The 14,539-nt window shown below is 51.7% G+C and overlaps 2 protein-coding genes across 2 annotated transcripts; one reads left to right on the forward strand and one right to left on the reverse strand.

Annotated features, from left to right (window-relative positions):
* Positions 1-5,568: 5,568 nt before the first annotated feature.
* Positions 5,569-7,761, reverse strand: DCLRE1B (DNA cross-link repair 1B). The gene is made up of 4 exons (XM_075054731.1): positions 7,553-7,761; positions 7,330-7,477; positions 7,083-7,262; positions 5,569-6,984 (listed from the first exon to the last, which is right to left on the reverse strand). The coding sequence occupies exons 1-4, from the start codon at positions 7,739-7,741 to the stop codon at positions 6,113-6,115; spliced, it is 1,389 nt and encodes a 462-aa protein (XP_074910832.1). The 5' UTR covers positions 7,742-7,761; the 3' UTR covers positions 5,569-6,112.
* A 114-nt stretch (positions 7,762-7,875) lies between these two features.
* Positions 7,876-14,443, forward strand: AP4B1 (adaptor related protein complex 4 subunit beta 1). Its single transcript, XM_075054730.1, has 10 exons — positions 7,876-8,033; positions 8,121-8,345; positions 8,558-8,688; positions 9,168-9,315; positions 10,005-10,501; positions 11,236-11,319; positions 12,204-12,307; positions 12,508-12,715; positions 13,020-13,304; positions 13,577-14,443. The coding sequence occupies exons 1-10, from the start codon at positions 7,921-7,923 to the stop codon at positions 14,002-14,004; spliced, it is 2,223 nt and encodes a 740-aa protein (XP_074910831.1). The 5' UTR covers positions 7,876-7,920; the 3' UTR covers positions 14,005-14,443.
* The last annotated feature ends 96 nt before the right edge of the window (positions 14,444-14,539 follow it).

A 14,539-nucleotide genomic window follows, 5' to 3' on the forward strand; every position in this document is an offset into this window, starting at 1 on the left:
CCCCCCGGGCGGCCTCGTGGACTCCCCCCGGCCCGTGTCCGCCGGGTGTGCACGGAAGAGAGGCCGCGGCTGCCGGAGCCCCCGTGTGCGCCGGAGGGAGAGGCGGGGGGAGAAGGCCCGACCATCTCCTCGGAGGTCAAACGCTGCTGAAAGGGATTAGGCGGGTGAGATCAGCATCGCCCGCTCAGGATCTTTTAATGTAGCCTCTTCCAGAGTCACTGTTACAGAGATCTTTCTTGGTTCTCTGTAAAAAGCTTACAGTATTTTAAAATCACATTTACAAATACTCTTACCAAAATCTCAGAAACTTTCGCAGCTTCGTACTTACTGAGAACAGCAGTGCAACGAGCGTGAACTCACGCCTAACGAGCACAAAGAATCAGGAATAGTAGTTTGCATCCAGATGGAGGCGACAGGCAGAAAAAAAAGGACATGCAATAAAGAACATAAAAATCAAAGTACCTCGATCTCACAATCCACTGTTGCTACAGTTAGATCCTTGTAGGCAGAGATGGCAATAAGGTGAAAGATGGACAGTATACCAGCCTAGGAAAAGCCACTGCATGTCATCATCTCAGGCTTTTTTCAGGCTGTTGGAAACCCGGTCCTGTAACTCTGGAGTGTTCGTTAATGGGTCACCGCCACCCAAGGCTGAAGCAGTGATGCTGAGCTGCAAAAACATGCCTATGCATCCCTGAATGCCACAGCACATTTGATAACGTAACTTCCCTGAGGGTGTGATGGGGTCCTGGTCCTCAGACAAAAAGTGCCAAGTTCCAGCACTAAGCAAAGGGCATTGATCAGGGATGGTCGTACATTCAGCTTTAAAAGGGACTAAGTAATATCCGCTACATGTAAAAACCTAAGAACTGAAGTACTACTCTACTGATCCTTCTGAAATGCAGAAGGAAATTACACACACACACACACACACCCCCCGAGACTGCTGAAAGCAACATAAGCCCCAGGAAAGGAAGTGCTCCTGGAGACTCTCCACAGCATCCCTTCTGCCCCTCTGCCACGAGGGCTGGGCTCTCCCCACATGGGCACATCCGTCCTCCCGACAGTCACAACTTCTGCAGCTGAGGCCCCCACCAGTCAGCACAGTGCTCCACCTCAGATGGGTGGGAGAGTTCACGCAGATGCACACTAAAATTCAGATCCGGGAATGCACACTGACAGAGCCTTCATCGTGGTGTTCGCTATTACACAAGCGCCTTTCTAAACCATCCTCAGGGCCACTGTCAGATCCCCTGGGGAGGGAGAAAGCCCAGGGTGTACTGAGGAGGTTTTCTGCTTTGCAGAAATTTAAGTGCAACTTTTTTCCATGAAAGAGTGCTAGAGTCATGATTTGGGGCACTAAATAACATTGCAATGGACAGCAAGACAAGCTGCCAGCAGGTAAGCGTGAACGGGACAGTATTGCTCTTTTGTGTAAAATCCTACAAGTAATGTGTGTGTGTGCTTAAGATTCAAGAAATAACATTTTCCACTTTCTTCTGCCAGCAAAACACCGTTCAGAAGCTCACCCCTCTATACTATCTGCTAAAGGAAGGTCTCAGTCCTGCATGGAGGACTTGGGGGCTGCATCTCTCTCAGCCTTTTTTTCTTGAGGTTTACAGTGAACTGCAAAGCAAGAAAGCACAGAACTCACTTCAGCGAGGGCTTGGCTCAGAGCCCCTTGAAACCCAAGGGAGCCTGACATGGCCTGTGCCCTGGGCTCACTGTGGAACTCATCCCCTACAAGAAGGGGGGGAACTTGCCTCCCCAGGCTCTCCCTCCTCCTCCCCCATGCAATTCTGCAGCTCCTGCCTGTTGGGGTGAGGAGCATGGCCTTCCAGATGGCCTGAGTCCTACGCTCCACCATTTACCAGGAGCAATGCCTAGAAACCAATCATAGGATAACGTGGTGCTCCATTCCACAAGTCTGTTGTGAGTGGAGCACACACACAAAAGGAAAATATTCTCATCTTCCCGGGCACCTGCTCACAAAGTCCCAGACTCCCTGAGCCAGGCCAAGAGGCTTGCTGTCAAGTAAGGTCTGTCCCAGTTGATTTAGTCCACGCTCATGGCCGCTTGTGCTGAGGCTGGCATTTGGCCAAGTACAAAGTGACAGCAAGGAAAACTTCGGCACTGTAGCGACCTTAGCAAAAGAGCCCAAATTTAGTAGAAGGAATTGCAAATGCACACAGAATACCCATAGCCAGACAGCAGCGCATCTGAAGAAGGCACCTCACATGATGAGGGTGACTCTACCTTTTCTCCTTTGCTACATGTTCTACTACTTTTTCAGAGAGCTCCATAAACGAGCACAAAGCCAGAGATTTAGACCTGAGGTTAATTTGGAACAAGCCCAAAGCTACAACACACCGTATAGGAAATTATGTAAGCTCATTGAATTAGTTTTCTTGGTGAAGAAGAAAAGGTTTCCCCATTACATAATTCTTTTTATCTAGAAAATAACAGTAAGAACCTGCGCTGCAAAAATGGACAGCAGCTCTGCAGCAGAGAAAAGTTGTCATAAGCACTTTAGCCTTTTAGTATGGGAAGCTGAGTTAGAAACGCTACTGAGCAGAGCGCTCTACAGTGTTCCCTTAGAAAGTTACATTATATGCTTGTTTGCCGTGGAGCACACGAGCTAGGCAAGTTTTACGTTGGTCTCTGGGCAGCAACCTAAAGGGTACTTTTCCTCCTCTCCATAGCATAGGCAGGGTGCCCCTTCATGGTTTTCTACTCTGCTTTAGAGAAGCTAGGGCCAACTAAACTGTTTCATAGTATAGTGATTGGACTTTCACAGGCGACTGTGTGGAAGGAACTCAGTAGGCAGCCCTACTCCCAGAACCATAAGCCTGCCCTGCCCTCATGACAGGCCAGCATTTGATCACAGCTTATTAAAAGTGTTGAAAACAGCTCATTCCTAGCTCCTCTGTAGGCTCTGTAAGGCCTTGGGTGGGTCATTTCATCCCATTGGGGCTTGGTTCCCAACTGTGGAACAGAGATAAGCAGCTTAAGGCTGCTCTGCATGTATAGATTTGGGAGGGCTTTGGTCTGAGCACCATTTGGGTTTTTTTCCCCCTGGGATAACTGTAAGTTTCCAAGCACATGGCCCTTAGATAACCCACAGTCAAGCTAGTACTTGGCTACAGCTTCTCCTTGTCACTGTTGTGAGCAAAACACACCTGTGGTAGCAGTGTTGACAGAGCCCTGTGCAGCTGAGCTGGAAGCAGCGTGTTCAGACCCTGGTGTACATGACGCTCCAGCTCTTGACCGCAGTAACACTCCCCTGTGAGCTAGGCTGGTGGTAGGAAAAGAAGGAAACTTTGGAGGCAAGCGTGAAGGAGAACAATGCCTGTAAAAGGCCAGCTATTTACTGCCAGGAGAATTCAGGGAAAGCTGAAGGATCTTCAGAAACCTTAGAGCTCAACAATACTATACTGCCAGTTTTGCCCATGAGGCCATGTTTTGTTTTCCAGGATTTTAGAATAACACACAAAAGTAGTATTTTAACACCTAAGAGAGGGAGGAAACCTGTGGCACTCTAAAACGCCTCATGCATCTGCTGTGCCAAAGCAAAGATCTCCAACGTGCTGACTGTTGGTCCGATCTCTCCTGCTTCTATTGCCTTTTAAAACCATGGAGAGATTTTAGGTTTCCTTGGCTCTACATAATTCGGATAACTTCTTTCTGAAGTGGCAGGAATTACCTTTTAAGCTCTAGTAACAGAAGCCAGCATTTCTTCTGCAGTTTTAACTAAGCGTTCAGAAATAGGGTGCAGATCCCCAGCTTCTGAAGTCTCTGCAATTTTCCACTTCTTTTTGTGTGATCTAAGGATCAGAGTTGCCTTTGTAAAGAATGGCCATTTACAACTCCATTTTGCCCAGAGGTTCACCAGGAGGTTGTCTCCTTCTTTACTTGAATAAATGATAGATAAGAACAGTTGATAAGAATAAAAGAGGGAAGGCTGGACCCACAAAACTTCAGCAGAGAAATGCATCTGAGCTCCAAGGTCATTTGCAACATACCTAAATGGAGCAGTGACTCAGAAGGCAAGCATTCCTTCTGAGCAATGGAGATGCTGCAGGCGAGAGCAGGACATGGAATCTGGGAGTTCAGGCAGCACTTCACTCACCTGCCTGTCAAATGAGTCACTTAAATTTCAACAATATTTAAATAACAGCCTGCATCTCCAAGGCAGCCAGCAGCAGACAAAACACTGCAAGCATAGCACAATTATTTACCTGGCAGTCTCAAATGTTACAAAAGATGCAGGTGTCTCCACTCACACCAACCTGATGGAGCTCTGCAGTTGAGTTTTGATTAGCAAATAAAAAAGTAAAACATAAAGACCACAGCAAGAAGCTTGAGCTGCCCTTGCTACCCCTTTTGAAATGTACTTCACAGAACACTGCTCCATCACTTCCCATGTTCCCTTAGCAGCTGGCAGGCAGAATCAACTGGCAGTCCCAGTGAGAGGCACTGCTTTTATTATAGTGATAAATGTTGCAGTGCCTGGGAAGGCACAGGGTTGGGAGTTAGGACTCATGTTTGCCAAACAGCTTTCCAAACATACCCACTCTGGCTGTCATCATGATTACTGTTCAGGACAGCCTTGTTTTTAACAGGTGTGGCTGCTGCACTACAGGCATCTTTGAGTAAAGCTGGGGCTTGTGAAAAGCAAAGAGCAAATGATTCCTTTTCTAGCTTGATTCAGGGAATTCAATCCATCTAGCTGACTGGTCTTAGAGAGATCTTGCAGGACACTACATTCAGAAGAGCCTCTGATCCTGATCAAAATCAAGTGAAACATTTTGCATTGAAAGTAACAAAAAGGAGGCTAGACAAAGCCCAGTAACAAGCTTGTTTGTTGCTCCAGGAAAGTGCCTAGTGACTATTTCCACTCTAGTTTTGCTGCCTTGACCCTATGGGGAGCCGATCTGTAATGTTGCTAGTGCAGCTTCACACAGACAATGACAGTGTTTCCAGGCCCCACAATGGTACCCGCTGGCTAGTCACACTGCTGAAACTTCCTGACTGCACCAGCCAGGCTGTGGCTCTCTGCAGTTGATCTGGAACTGCAAAGTGCCTGCCCACTAACTCACAGAGCCAATTCTGCTGTTCAGCCACAGTATTCTTCCCAAACAATGCTGCTAAGACTGAGCACTTTACACCACTAAGCAGATGTTTCATTATCTTCCATCCCATTTACCACTGCGTGATAAGAACAGGCAGTGGATGGGAAGGCAGTGGGCCTAGCAGATTGCTGGCAGTTACCAGAAGTGCTTTGCAGTCAAGCAGAATTCAGACATGCAAACTTGAGTGCAGAGACTGCAGAGGATCTAGTAACCCATTCTGGAAAGTCCAGAACTCAAGAACCCAAACAATGCCTATTTCTTCCAGCCAGTAACCTGAAAAACCATTGACAGTTAACATTAAGATGGTGCTTTCAGGAGAGCAGAACTGCATCCAGCTGCAGTTGGCTGGATGCAAAAACAGTGCTGTCTGGAGCTATTAGTAGACTAAAAGATAGAAAATAGATTAATAGACTTGGAGGCACTTCATTTTCTAGATTTCTTTAAGCACCATTTTTTAAATGTACCTTAATACATAATATTTGTAATACATCTTGGAGTGAACCGGTCATAGTCAATGAGGCATTACAGACATATAGAAAGCAGAATCTTCGGGGCTCTCAGATTCCCCCTTCTTGCTACATATGTCCCCATTAATTACTTCAGCTGCAGGCAGCTCACACCCTCTGCAGCTCACTTGAATCGACCTGGCAGTATCTTTTGTCACAAGAGACAGGTAAGTCACTGCAAAAAGTGGATACAAGGCATGCCCGTAGTGGGACTGAGCTTCCCAAGTGTAGTGTGGAGACCCCACAGATGTTGGCAGAGATATAAGAATAAATAAATTTTAAAAAATTCTACTGCCTACAAACTGGCTCTAGTTTCCTCCTTGTCCTCTAACAAGAGATAAAGAAAGTAGAGCCCCATAGCTGAGCTCCTCTCTCCTGATGAGAAACCTGAGCACAGAGAATGGGATGCAGTAGTAAGACCTCTAGAATCACTGCTATCAATGGCATTGGCACTGGCAAATGTCACACAATTTTTCAGAGCGCTTCTCCCCTCCTAAAGAAATCTTCTACCAGCTCATCAAATTTCTGTGAGGAATTCTGCTTTAGGACAATTAAGGGAGTGAGTAAATACTGCTCTGCAAACCCAGTTGGAAAGTGCTCATCAGAAACAAGTGCCTGGCTAACAGTGCTAGCTGCTCGTGCTACTCCTGGCTGTTCTCCGCTCAGCTCTTCCTTCCCTTTCCCCTTGCCCGTGTGGCAAGCGCAGCCTTCTTTCAAGCAGAAAGCTGACTCACAGTAGTTCTGCCGAGGAACCTTAACACCAGTGGACGCTTCAGATTCCTCAGTATATTTCTCCGGGGACTCATAAACAACTCCTCGGGGCACAGAATGCCAGGTGGCTCTTTTCAAGAGACACAGGGGTTTCTGCCCCTTTCTTTTGCTTTGCTGCTGTACAGACTCTTGCACAGGTTTTGGGATTTTGAGGTCAGGAAGCGCCTGGGGGTCAGAACTTAGGTATTTCTGAAAGTAAGCCTGGCACGTGCCACCCCTCACGATAGGAATGACCGAGCAAGGCTTCAGCCACTTCACAAACTCGCACAGCTCTGAAAAGGATGAGTGGTCCGAGTACGGAATGGGGTGGATGTTGGGGTGGGTGACCTTCACGGGCCTGCCGGTAGGGAGGATGGCAATGGTGGGGTGCAGCATGTTCCAGCTGACAAGGGTATCCCAGCGGATCTCGGTGATGTCCACAGCACGGATCCAGCCGGCCCCCTCCTCGGCGGTGAACACGTCGGGCAGCTCCAGCAGCCGCATCTGCTCCAGGCGCCAGGGGCTCACCACCACCCAGGTGCTGAACTCCACGGCCAGGTCCACCAGCAGCGTCTCCTTCCCCAGGCTGTACACACCTGCGAGGAGAGCCATCAACAGCGCGCCGGCGGCAGGGCGCGAGCCCCCGCCGAGGGGAGGGCGAGGCGAGCCCGCCGCCGTGCGAGGCGGCACTCACCGATGACAACCTGGTGCCGCGGGTGGGCGCGGATGACGCGGGCGGCCTGGCGCGTGGCGTGCTGCCGCGAGGGCAGGGGCCGGTGCGGGTGGCAGTGGGTGTTGTCCAGGTAGAGGCGGTCGACGCGGCGGCCCCTCAGCGCCGGCTCGCCCTGCATGGCGCTGGTGTAGCGGAAGTCCCCTGCAAGGACAGGGCCGTCAGGGCGGGGCGGGGGCGGCGGCGGGGCGCGCGGCGGCCCGCCCCGTACCTGTGTAGAGGATGGTGCCGAAGGCGCCCTCGAAGAGGAACATGACGGAGCCGGGGCAGTGGTTGGAGTCGAGCAGCGTCACCGTCACCTCGTCGCCCAGCGCGTGGCTCTGTCCCACCTCCAGCGGCCGGATCCAGCGCGTCGCCACCTGCGGGGGGCCGGGCGGTGAGGACGGGCCGGGCCGGGCCGGGCCGAGGCGACCGGGGCGGCGGGGCGCACCTACCTGGAGGCGGCGGTGGAGGAGGCGGGCGGTGAGCGGCGAGCAGTACAGCGGGCGGCTCCAGGTGCTGGAGAGCCCCACCGTGTGGTCCGAGTGCATGTGCGACAGGAAGAAGAGGCGGGCGCCGCCCGCCCTCCGCACGCTCCAGAAGTCCACGGCGATGGGCGTACCGGGGATCACCGTCCCGCTCATGGCGGGCGGGCGGCCCGCCGCTTCCCGCCGAATTTGGCGGGCGGCGCCGCGCAGGCGCGGGGGGGGGAGCGGGGCGGGAATGCGTGCGCAGCGCGCTGGGCGGGGCTGAGGCGGCACGTCAGGGGCGGGGCGGGGCTGGCGGCAGCAGCAGCGGGCGGCCCGGGACCGGGACCGGGACCATGCCGTACCTGGGCGGCGAGGAGGCGCTGCGGGAGCTCCGCCGGGCCCTGTCCAACCCACACGTGCAGGCGGACCGGCTGCGGTACCGCGCCGCCGTCCTGCGCGTCATCCGGTACGGCGGGCAGCCGGGCGGGCGGGGGTCTGGGGGCGGCGGGAGCCGGTCCGGGGCGGGCGGCGCTGAGCCGTGTCTCCGCCGCAGGCACATGGCGCAGGGGGCGGACGTGTCGGGGCTCTTCCCGGAGATGGTGAAGGCCAGCGCGGCGGCCGACGTGGTGCAGAAGAAGCTGGTGTCGCTGTACGTGCGGGCGCAGGCCCCGCGGCAGCCGCAGCTGGCGCTGCTGGCCGTCAACACCCTGCGCAAGGACTGCGCCCACCCCAGCCCCGCCGTGCGGGGGCTCGCCCTCCGCAGCATGTGCGGCCTCAGGTGGGTCGAGTCGGGCCGGGCAGGCGGCGGGGAGCCCGGCCGGGGCGGGGCGGCGGGAGGCGGGGGGGGGAGCCCGGCCGGGCCGGAGCGGAGGTCGGGGGGGAGCCCGGCCGGGCCGGGCCGGGCCGGGCCGGGGCCGGGGCCGGGCGGCGGGGGGGGAGCCCGGCCGGGCCGTGGCGGCGGCCCGCTGACGCCCGGCCGCCCGCCCGCAGGATGCCCGGCATCCAGGAGTACCTGCAGCAGCCCCTCCTCAGCGGCCTGCGGGACAAGGCCTCCTACGTGCGGAGAGCGGCCGTGCTCGGCTGCGCCAAGATGCTGCAGCTGCAGGGGGACTCCGAAGTGGGTAAGGCGGGGGGCTTCGCGCCGGGCCGCGCAGGGCTGGCCTCCGCGGGGGAGCGCTCGCCGGGCAGGAGGCGGGGGTCGCCCCGGGCCGGGGCACGCGGCTGCCGAGAGCCAGCCCCGGGTGCGGTGCCCTGCCTCCGGGCTGCCGCGGCTGCGAGAGAGAGGGAGGGAGAAAGAGGAGGACGGTGAGCGGAGAAAGGAGGTCCCACGCCAGAGTGCCCCTTGCGTACCTGCTTTTGCAGGGCCTCCCGCAGCACCCGGCTTTTCCGCGGTCCCTGGTCGGCCGGGCGCCGTCCTCGCACCTGCAGACCTTCAGGGAAAAGTTGTGCCAAGGGCAGGTGTTGCTGTAGAGCTGCCAGTTTTGTTGAGCGCTTCTCCCAGTTCAAGCCGTACCTTTTGCTCCTGAAAAATGCTTACAGACAGCAATTGAGTGGCAGCGTGTCAACAGAATTTGATATAAGGACCTCTGCTTCTTCGCAGATGGTACGTTGGTGAATGAGCTGTACAGTTTGCTTCGTGACCAGGATCCCATTGTAGTCGTGAATTGTCTGAGGGCCTTAGAAGAGATCTTGAAGAAGGAGGGAGGAGTTGTCATCAACAAACCCATTGCCCATCATCTCCTCAACAGGTTTGTTTTCTTTGATACTAAGGTGCTGCTGGACGCTTCATTCTTGTTCTTGGGTTTTGTGTGCTAGCAGAGTGGGTGTTTCTGGGCTCCTGTCAGAACTCGAAGGGAGGTGTCAGGCACCCAAAGGTGGAAGTGCCCACCCTAAGAGAAACTAAATTACTTTTATGCTAAGGTCTTAAGAGAAATCTGAGATGCCCTGCTTTTCCAGGGAGTCTTTGCTTCAGCTGGTGGTTTGTTTTGCAATTGTAGGTTAATGTGATTAGGTTGGGGGCGGGGGGGGGGGTTGGTGTGGGTACACATGATATTTATGGGACAGGTATGTTCTAGTATGTCTCTCCCAACCCATTGAAAGGTATATAACTCATCTATTGCTTGAAGAAATTAACTTTTCTGCAGGTAATTCTACATGATCTGGCAAAAGAGGAATATTGCTCTGCCCAGGGTTCTTGTCAATGTTGCTGTCTGGCTTAGAGCACCAGCAAAAGTGCACATGACTGATACTGAGTTAAGCCTATGTGCATACACTGGTCGATTCTCTTGTGATAAAGTTGTGGTATCTACTTCTGAAGCATGGCGTTTGGTTTGGAAAAGAGACCATAAGAAGCTCAGAGGCTAAGGCCTCTACTCTGCCCAGCGCAGATCTTCGTGCGCTTCTTGACTCCTGCAAACTGTGTTTATTCTCTTGGCAGGATGGCTGATCTGGATCAGTGGGGGCAAAGTGAGGTGCTTACCTTCCTTCTGCGTTACAAACCCCGCAGCGAGGAGGAACTCTTCGACATACTCAATTTACTGGATGGCTATCTCAAAAGCAGCAGCCCCAGCGTTGTGATGGCAGCCACCAAGCTTTTCCTAGTGCTGGCCAGGGAGTACCCACATGTGCAGGCAGATGTTTTGGTGAGAGTGAAGGGACCGCTGCTGTCTGCCTGCACCTCTGAGAGCAGGGAGCTCTGCTTCACTGCGCTGTGCCATGTACGTCAGATCCTTGGTAGCCTTCCTGGCCATTTTAGCAGCCACTACAAGAAGTTCTTCTGTTTGTATTCAGAGCCCCACTACATCAAATGCCAGAAGATGGAGGTGTTGTGTGAGCTGGTAAATGATGAAAATGTACAGCAAGTGCTGGAGGAGCTGAAGGGCTATTGCACTGATGTATCAGTAGAGCTTGCCCAAGGGGCGATCTTCGCCATAGGTAAGAGCTGTGTCCTGCCTCAGGAGCAGCTGCAGCCCTAGATCTTTAAGGTGGGCCCTTCTCTGCTGAAGTTTATGTGGCCAAATGCCAAATAACTGGTCTGTCCTGAAGCAGTACAGCCTTCTATAGAGCAGCCTCCCCAGGAATGTTTTGTGTGAGTGTGTTTCTAAACCACGATTGTGCTGATTCTTTCAGAAGTCCTGGCATTGAACTGTTTCAGATTGCGCATAATGTCCTTGAATCTCGTTCAAATGTCTGTGCTCTGATGAGATGCTCTAAAGGAATTGTGTCATTTCATCATATTAATGAGCCTTACAGTATTGAATGAAACTGTGTAGTGGGTGGAGGAGCTGCTCTAATACCTGCTTGTTCTTTTGAGTTGTGAGGGGGCAGATTTAAGGTGATTTGGGGCACTTTAGTTTTGGTTTTGTAAGCTTTAAAATAGGTACGTTTCTATAGTATACATAAGAAGAAAGCCAGGGATGCTAAAATGCCTTTCTTATGTGTTACATTTAAGAAAAGCTCAGAATTCTTCTGAGGCATGGCTTCAGAAAAAGAAACATATCCGTTGTGTGGAGAACAAGTTCATTTGACTATGCTTTCAGAAATAGTAGTCAAAAAGGAAAAGAGAAAGACTGTTTCTTTAAAGTGAGTTTGTGATGAATAGTTGGGCTCGTGGTTCATATTTCACTCTGCTAAAAGGTTGACTTTTATGTCCTTTGGCATCTCTGCAGGCAATATTGCTAGGACATACACAGAACAGTGTGTGGGGATTCTGACAGAGCTCCTGGGGCTTCAGCAGGAACATATCACTTCAGGTAATCATCTGCAGGTTGTTTGCCTGGCTTATGCTTTCAGGAATTGGCCTTGCTGGGGCTTGTGATCCCAAACTCAAGGCTCTCAGAAGCACTTGGCTTTTAATTTAATTGGCAACTTCAGGTGGAAGTCTTCCTGGTGGAGTTGGGGGTATATAGTGTGAGTGGACAGTTTTTCCCTCCTTAGGAACTACTCTTTGTGGTGAACGGGGTCATAGCTGCCTTCATGGTCTGATGTGGAGACTCCTTTCTGGCTGCCACCTCCGAGGGAATGGATCTTTTAAATCTTTGTGATTTCTGTTCCTCATATAATAGTCTGATTCAATTGTACCCAGGCTTCTCTTTTTCTTTTGCTGCCCTCAGATCTAACTGTGTATCATTGCTGTTTCTGCCCTCTCCTTTAAGTGGTCTTGCTTTCAGTTTTGAAAATCAAATGCTTGCGCTCAGCTGTTGAATTAGATCTCGGAAGCTGCTGGTGTTTCTGTAAGTGGGCAGCAGAGACCTTAAAATTTTGACCTAAAGTTCATGAGACTCGTTTTGAATTGGTGTTAGTTTTAATTTGTCATTCTAACCTTGTGTGTCTGAAGCATCATGAGTCAGTGTCTTTTTAAAGGCTGGGGAATGTCCAGAAGAGTGATTACTTTCCAGCAGCCAGAGGAACAATCTGAAGTTTCAGTGCTTTATTTTAGACTTGGTGCAGCTTTGCTCTGACAAACGCAGTGTCATGGGACTTTGAAGAAGGGTGTCTCAAATCAGTCACAAGCAAGGCACTGACCTTCCTAGCTAAGATTTGCAAAGTTTCGAGTGGTTTTTTTTTGGAATTTCCCCTCCCCCCACCAGTGGTTTTATAACTCTTGGGGAATGCTGAGCATTTTGTTTCATTGCAGCGGTAGTACAGGCTTTTCGGGACCTGGTTTGGCTGTGTCCCCAGTGCACGGATGCTGTGTGTCGGGCACTGCCTAGCTGTGAGGACACCATCCAGGACAGTGAGGTAAGGTGCCTTTATGCCATGGGCTGGCAGCTCTTGAGGATGGGTGGGCAATGACTGTTTGGCTTTCCTTTGGCTGGTGATTGGCGGGCAAAGATCAGAGATCTTCAGAGGACTTGTTCTCTTGCATCTGTTTATTTCACATCAATGCTGTCTTTCTGGTGAACAGCATCTATATGCTATTTTTTCTGTGTTTCCTTCAGGGGAAGCAAGCGCTGATCTGGCTCCTGGGCGCACATGGTGAGAAAGTACCAAATGCCCCCTATGTTTTAGAGGACTTTGTGGAGAATGTGAAATCAGAGATGTTCCCAGCAGTGAAGATGGAGCTTCTGACAGCATTGGTGCGACTTTTCCTGTCTCGTCCTGCTGAGTGTCAGGACATGCTAGGGAGACTGCTCTACTACTGCATAGGTGAGTTCCCTTCATTCTGTTTCACTGAAGCTGTAGTACAGGCTTTTCGGGACCTGGTCTGGCTGTGTCTCCAGTGCATGGATGCTGTGTGTCAGCATCCTAGCTGTGAGGAGACCATCCAGGATGGCAAGGTAAGGTGGCTTTATGCCTTAGGCTGCTACTTGGCCCCTAGCTGTCTGGTTGGTGAGTGTAACAGGCTTACACTGTATCCCTAAGAATCTGTTTTTAGTAATTAAGGGTTAGTACTTCGGGGAAATCTGGATGATAGAATTCTCCATAAATTATATCTCTCTCTAATTCACAGAGGAGGAGATGGATATGGCAGTACGAGACCGTGGATTGTTCTACTATCGCCTTTTGCAGTCTGGTGTGGAAGACGTGAAACGGGTCCTCTGTAGCCCCAAGTCTGACCCCTCTCTGGGGCTCCTGGAAGACCAAACCGAGCGATCTGTGAATACATGGGCTTCAGAGTTTAACACTCTTGCACCAGTTTATGGCAGAGAACGCTGGGCACTTGTGACTGCTCACCAGCCAGCAGAACCCTCTTACACTTGTTCTCCTTGTACTGACTCCAGGAACAGAGACACAGGTAACCTGCCTCACCTTCACCTGGGATCCGTTTTCCCCTTGCCGGTAGATGTGGGTTTCTTTGGAAGAAGATCACAGTACTTTGAGAATGCTGACTTAGTGTTCTGACTACCTTGTGCAATGCATGGCTGATCATCACCTCACTAGCCCAGGGGATGCTGCTGGAGGCGCTGTGATTCCAGCCTTCTTCATCTGATGGCTTCATAAGATGTTCTTTGTGAAATTGGGAGCTGCACCTTGTATGCTACATCTCACGTGTTTGTTTCATTTCAGAGTCACTGATTTCTGAAGGGAATAAAGAAGTCCTCAAGGTTCATCCCGATACAAGCAGCCTGACCTTAATTCCTGATGTTTACCTGACTGCAGAACAGTTTGAGAAGACCTGGCTGAGCCTGGAGATGAGCTGCCACCTCTCTCTGCCCTGGTGTGGGACTGTTCATCCAGATACCATACAGACGGCTCTTCACGTCGTCCACATCCATACTATTGCTATGAGTAAGGCTGGCGTCCAGCCATGGAAAGCTTATCTCAGTGCTCAGGATGACACAGGTTGCCTCTTCCTAACAGAGCTCTTGCTTGAGGCGGCAGATTCAGAGATGCAGGTTTCAGTGAAGCAGAGTGAGGCAAAGCCGGAGGCACTGCAAACCTTTGTTTCGGCATTAAGGACAGTCATGGGGACAGTTGCCGGACTGGGGTCCTAATTGGTCCCTGCTCCCCGTAGGATGCTTGCTCAGGGCACAGGAAGAGTTTATTTCTCTGGCTTCATTTGCCATACCTGATGCTGGTTTTGTACTTTTAAACTGTGGGAGTGTTAGCATCCCTTTCCTGGGCCTGGAAGGCACACGTGGTGTGGGGGTAGCTGCAGGTGGCAGGTACGGGATTGCTGCAGCTGGTGAATGGGGCAGGGTGAAGGGTCTGTCCTCCCTCTGGGCTGGGGAAGGGGCAAGGTAATGCATTTGTGAGCCTGCTGCTTCTGGTGTGAGTCACAAAAGTGGTGGCATCTACAGTGATTATCACAAAACGCTAACATTACTGATGGAACCAGAAATGAGCAAAATTCAGGGATGTGTGTTGGAGAGGTTTTTTTTGTGAGAATTGTAAATAATTCATAAAAGTTCAGAAACTCCAGGACTCTGCTACTTACCTCACATTAAGAGGAATGGTGCAGTGAAGAGAAGTATTTAGTTCTTGGCTCCCTTTACATGTGATTTATTTTTCTGCCTGATAGACAGATTT

The sequence above is a fragment of the Buteo buteo genome, chromosome 23 (assembly GCF_964188355.1).
Source record: "Buteo buteo chromosome 23, bButBut1.hap1.1, whole genome shotgun sequence".
Lineage (NCBI taxonomy): Eukaryota > Metazoa > Chordata > Aves > Accipitriformes > Accipitridae > Buteo > Buteo buteo.

Excerpts from the sequence above, each read along its gene's own strand:
- DCLRE1B (XM_075054731.1), bottom strand. The coding sequence starts at position 7,741 with ATGAGCGGGACGGTGATCCCCGGTACGCCCATCGCCGTGGACTTCTGG. Across the intron at positions 7,263-7,329 it reads CGGCACCATCCTCTACACAG|GGGACTTCCGCTACACCAGC; the intron begins GTACGGGGCGGG and ends CTGTCCTTGCAG. Across the intron at positions 6,985-7,082 it reads GCGGCACCAGGTTGTCATCG|GTGTGTACAGCCTGGGGAAG; the intron begins GTGAGTGCCGCC and ends CTCTCCTCGCAG.
- AP4B1 (XM_075054730.1), top strand. The coding sequence starts at position 7,921 with ATGCCGTACCTGGGCGGCGAGGAGGCGCTGCGGGAGCTCCGCCGGGCC. Across the intron at positions 8,034-8,120 it reads GCCGTCCTGCGCGTCATCCG|GCACATGGCGCAGGGGGCGG; the intron begins GTACGGCGGGCA and ends TCTCCGCCGCAG. Across the intron at positions 9,316-10,004 it reads GCCCATCATCTCCTCAACAG|GATGGCTGATCTGGATCAGT; the intron begins GTTTGTTTTCTT and ends TTCTCTTGGCAG.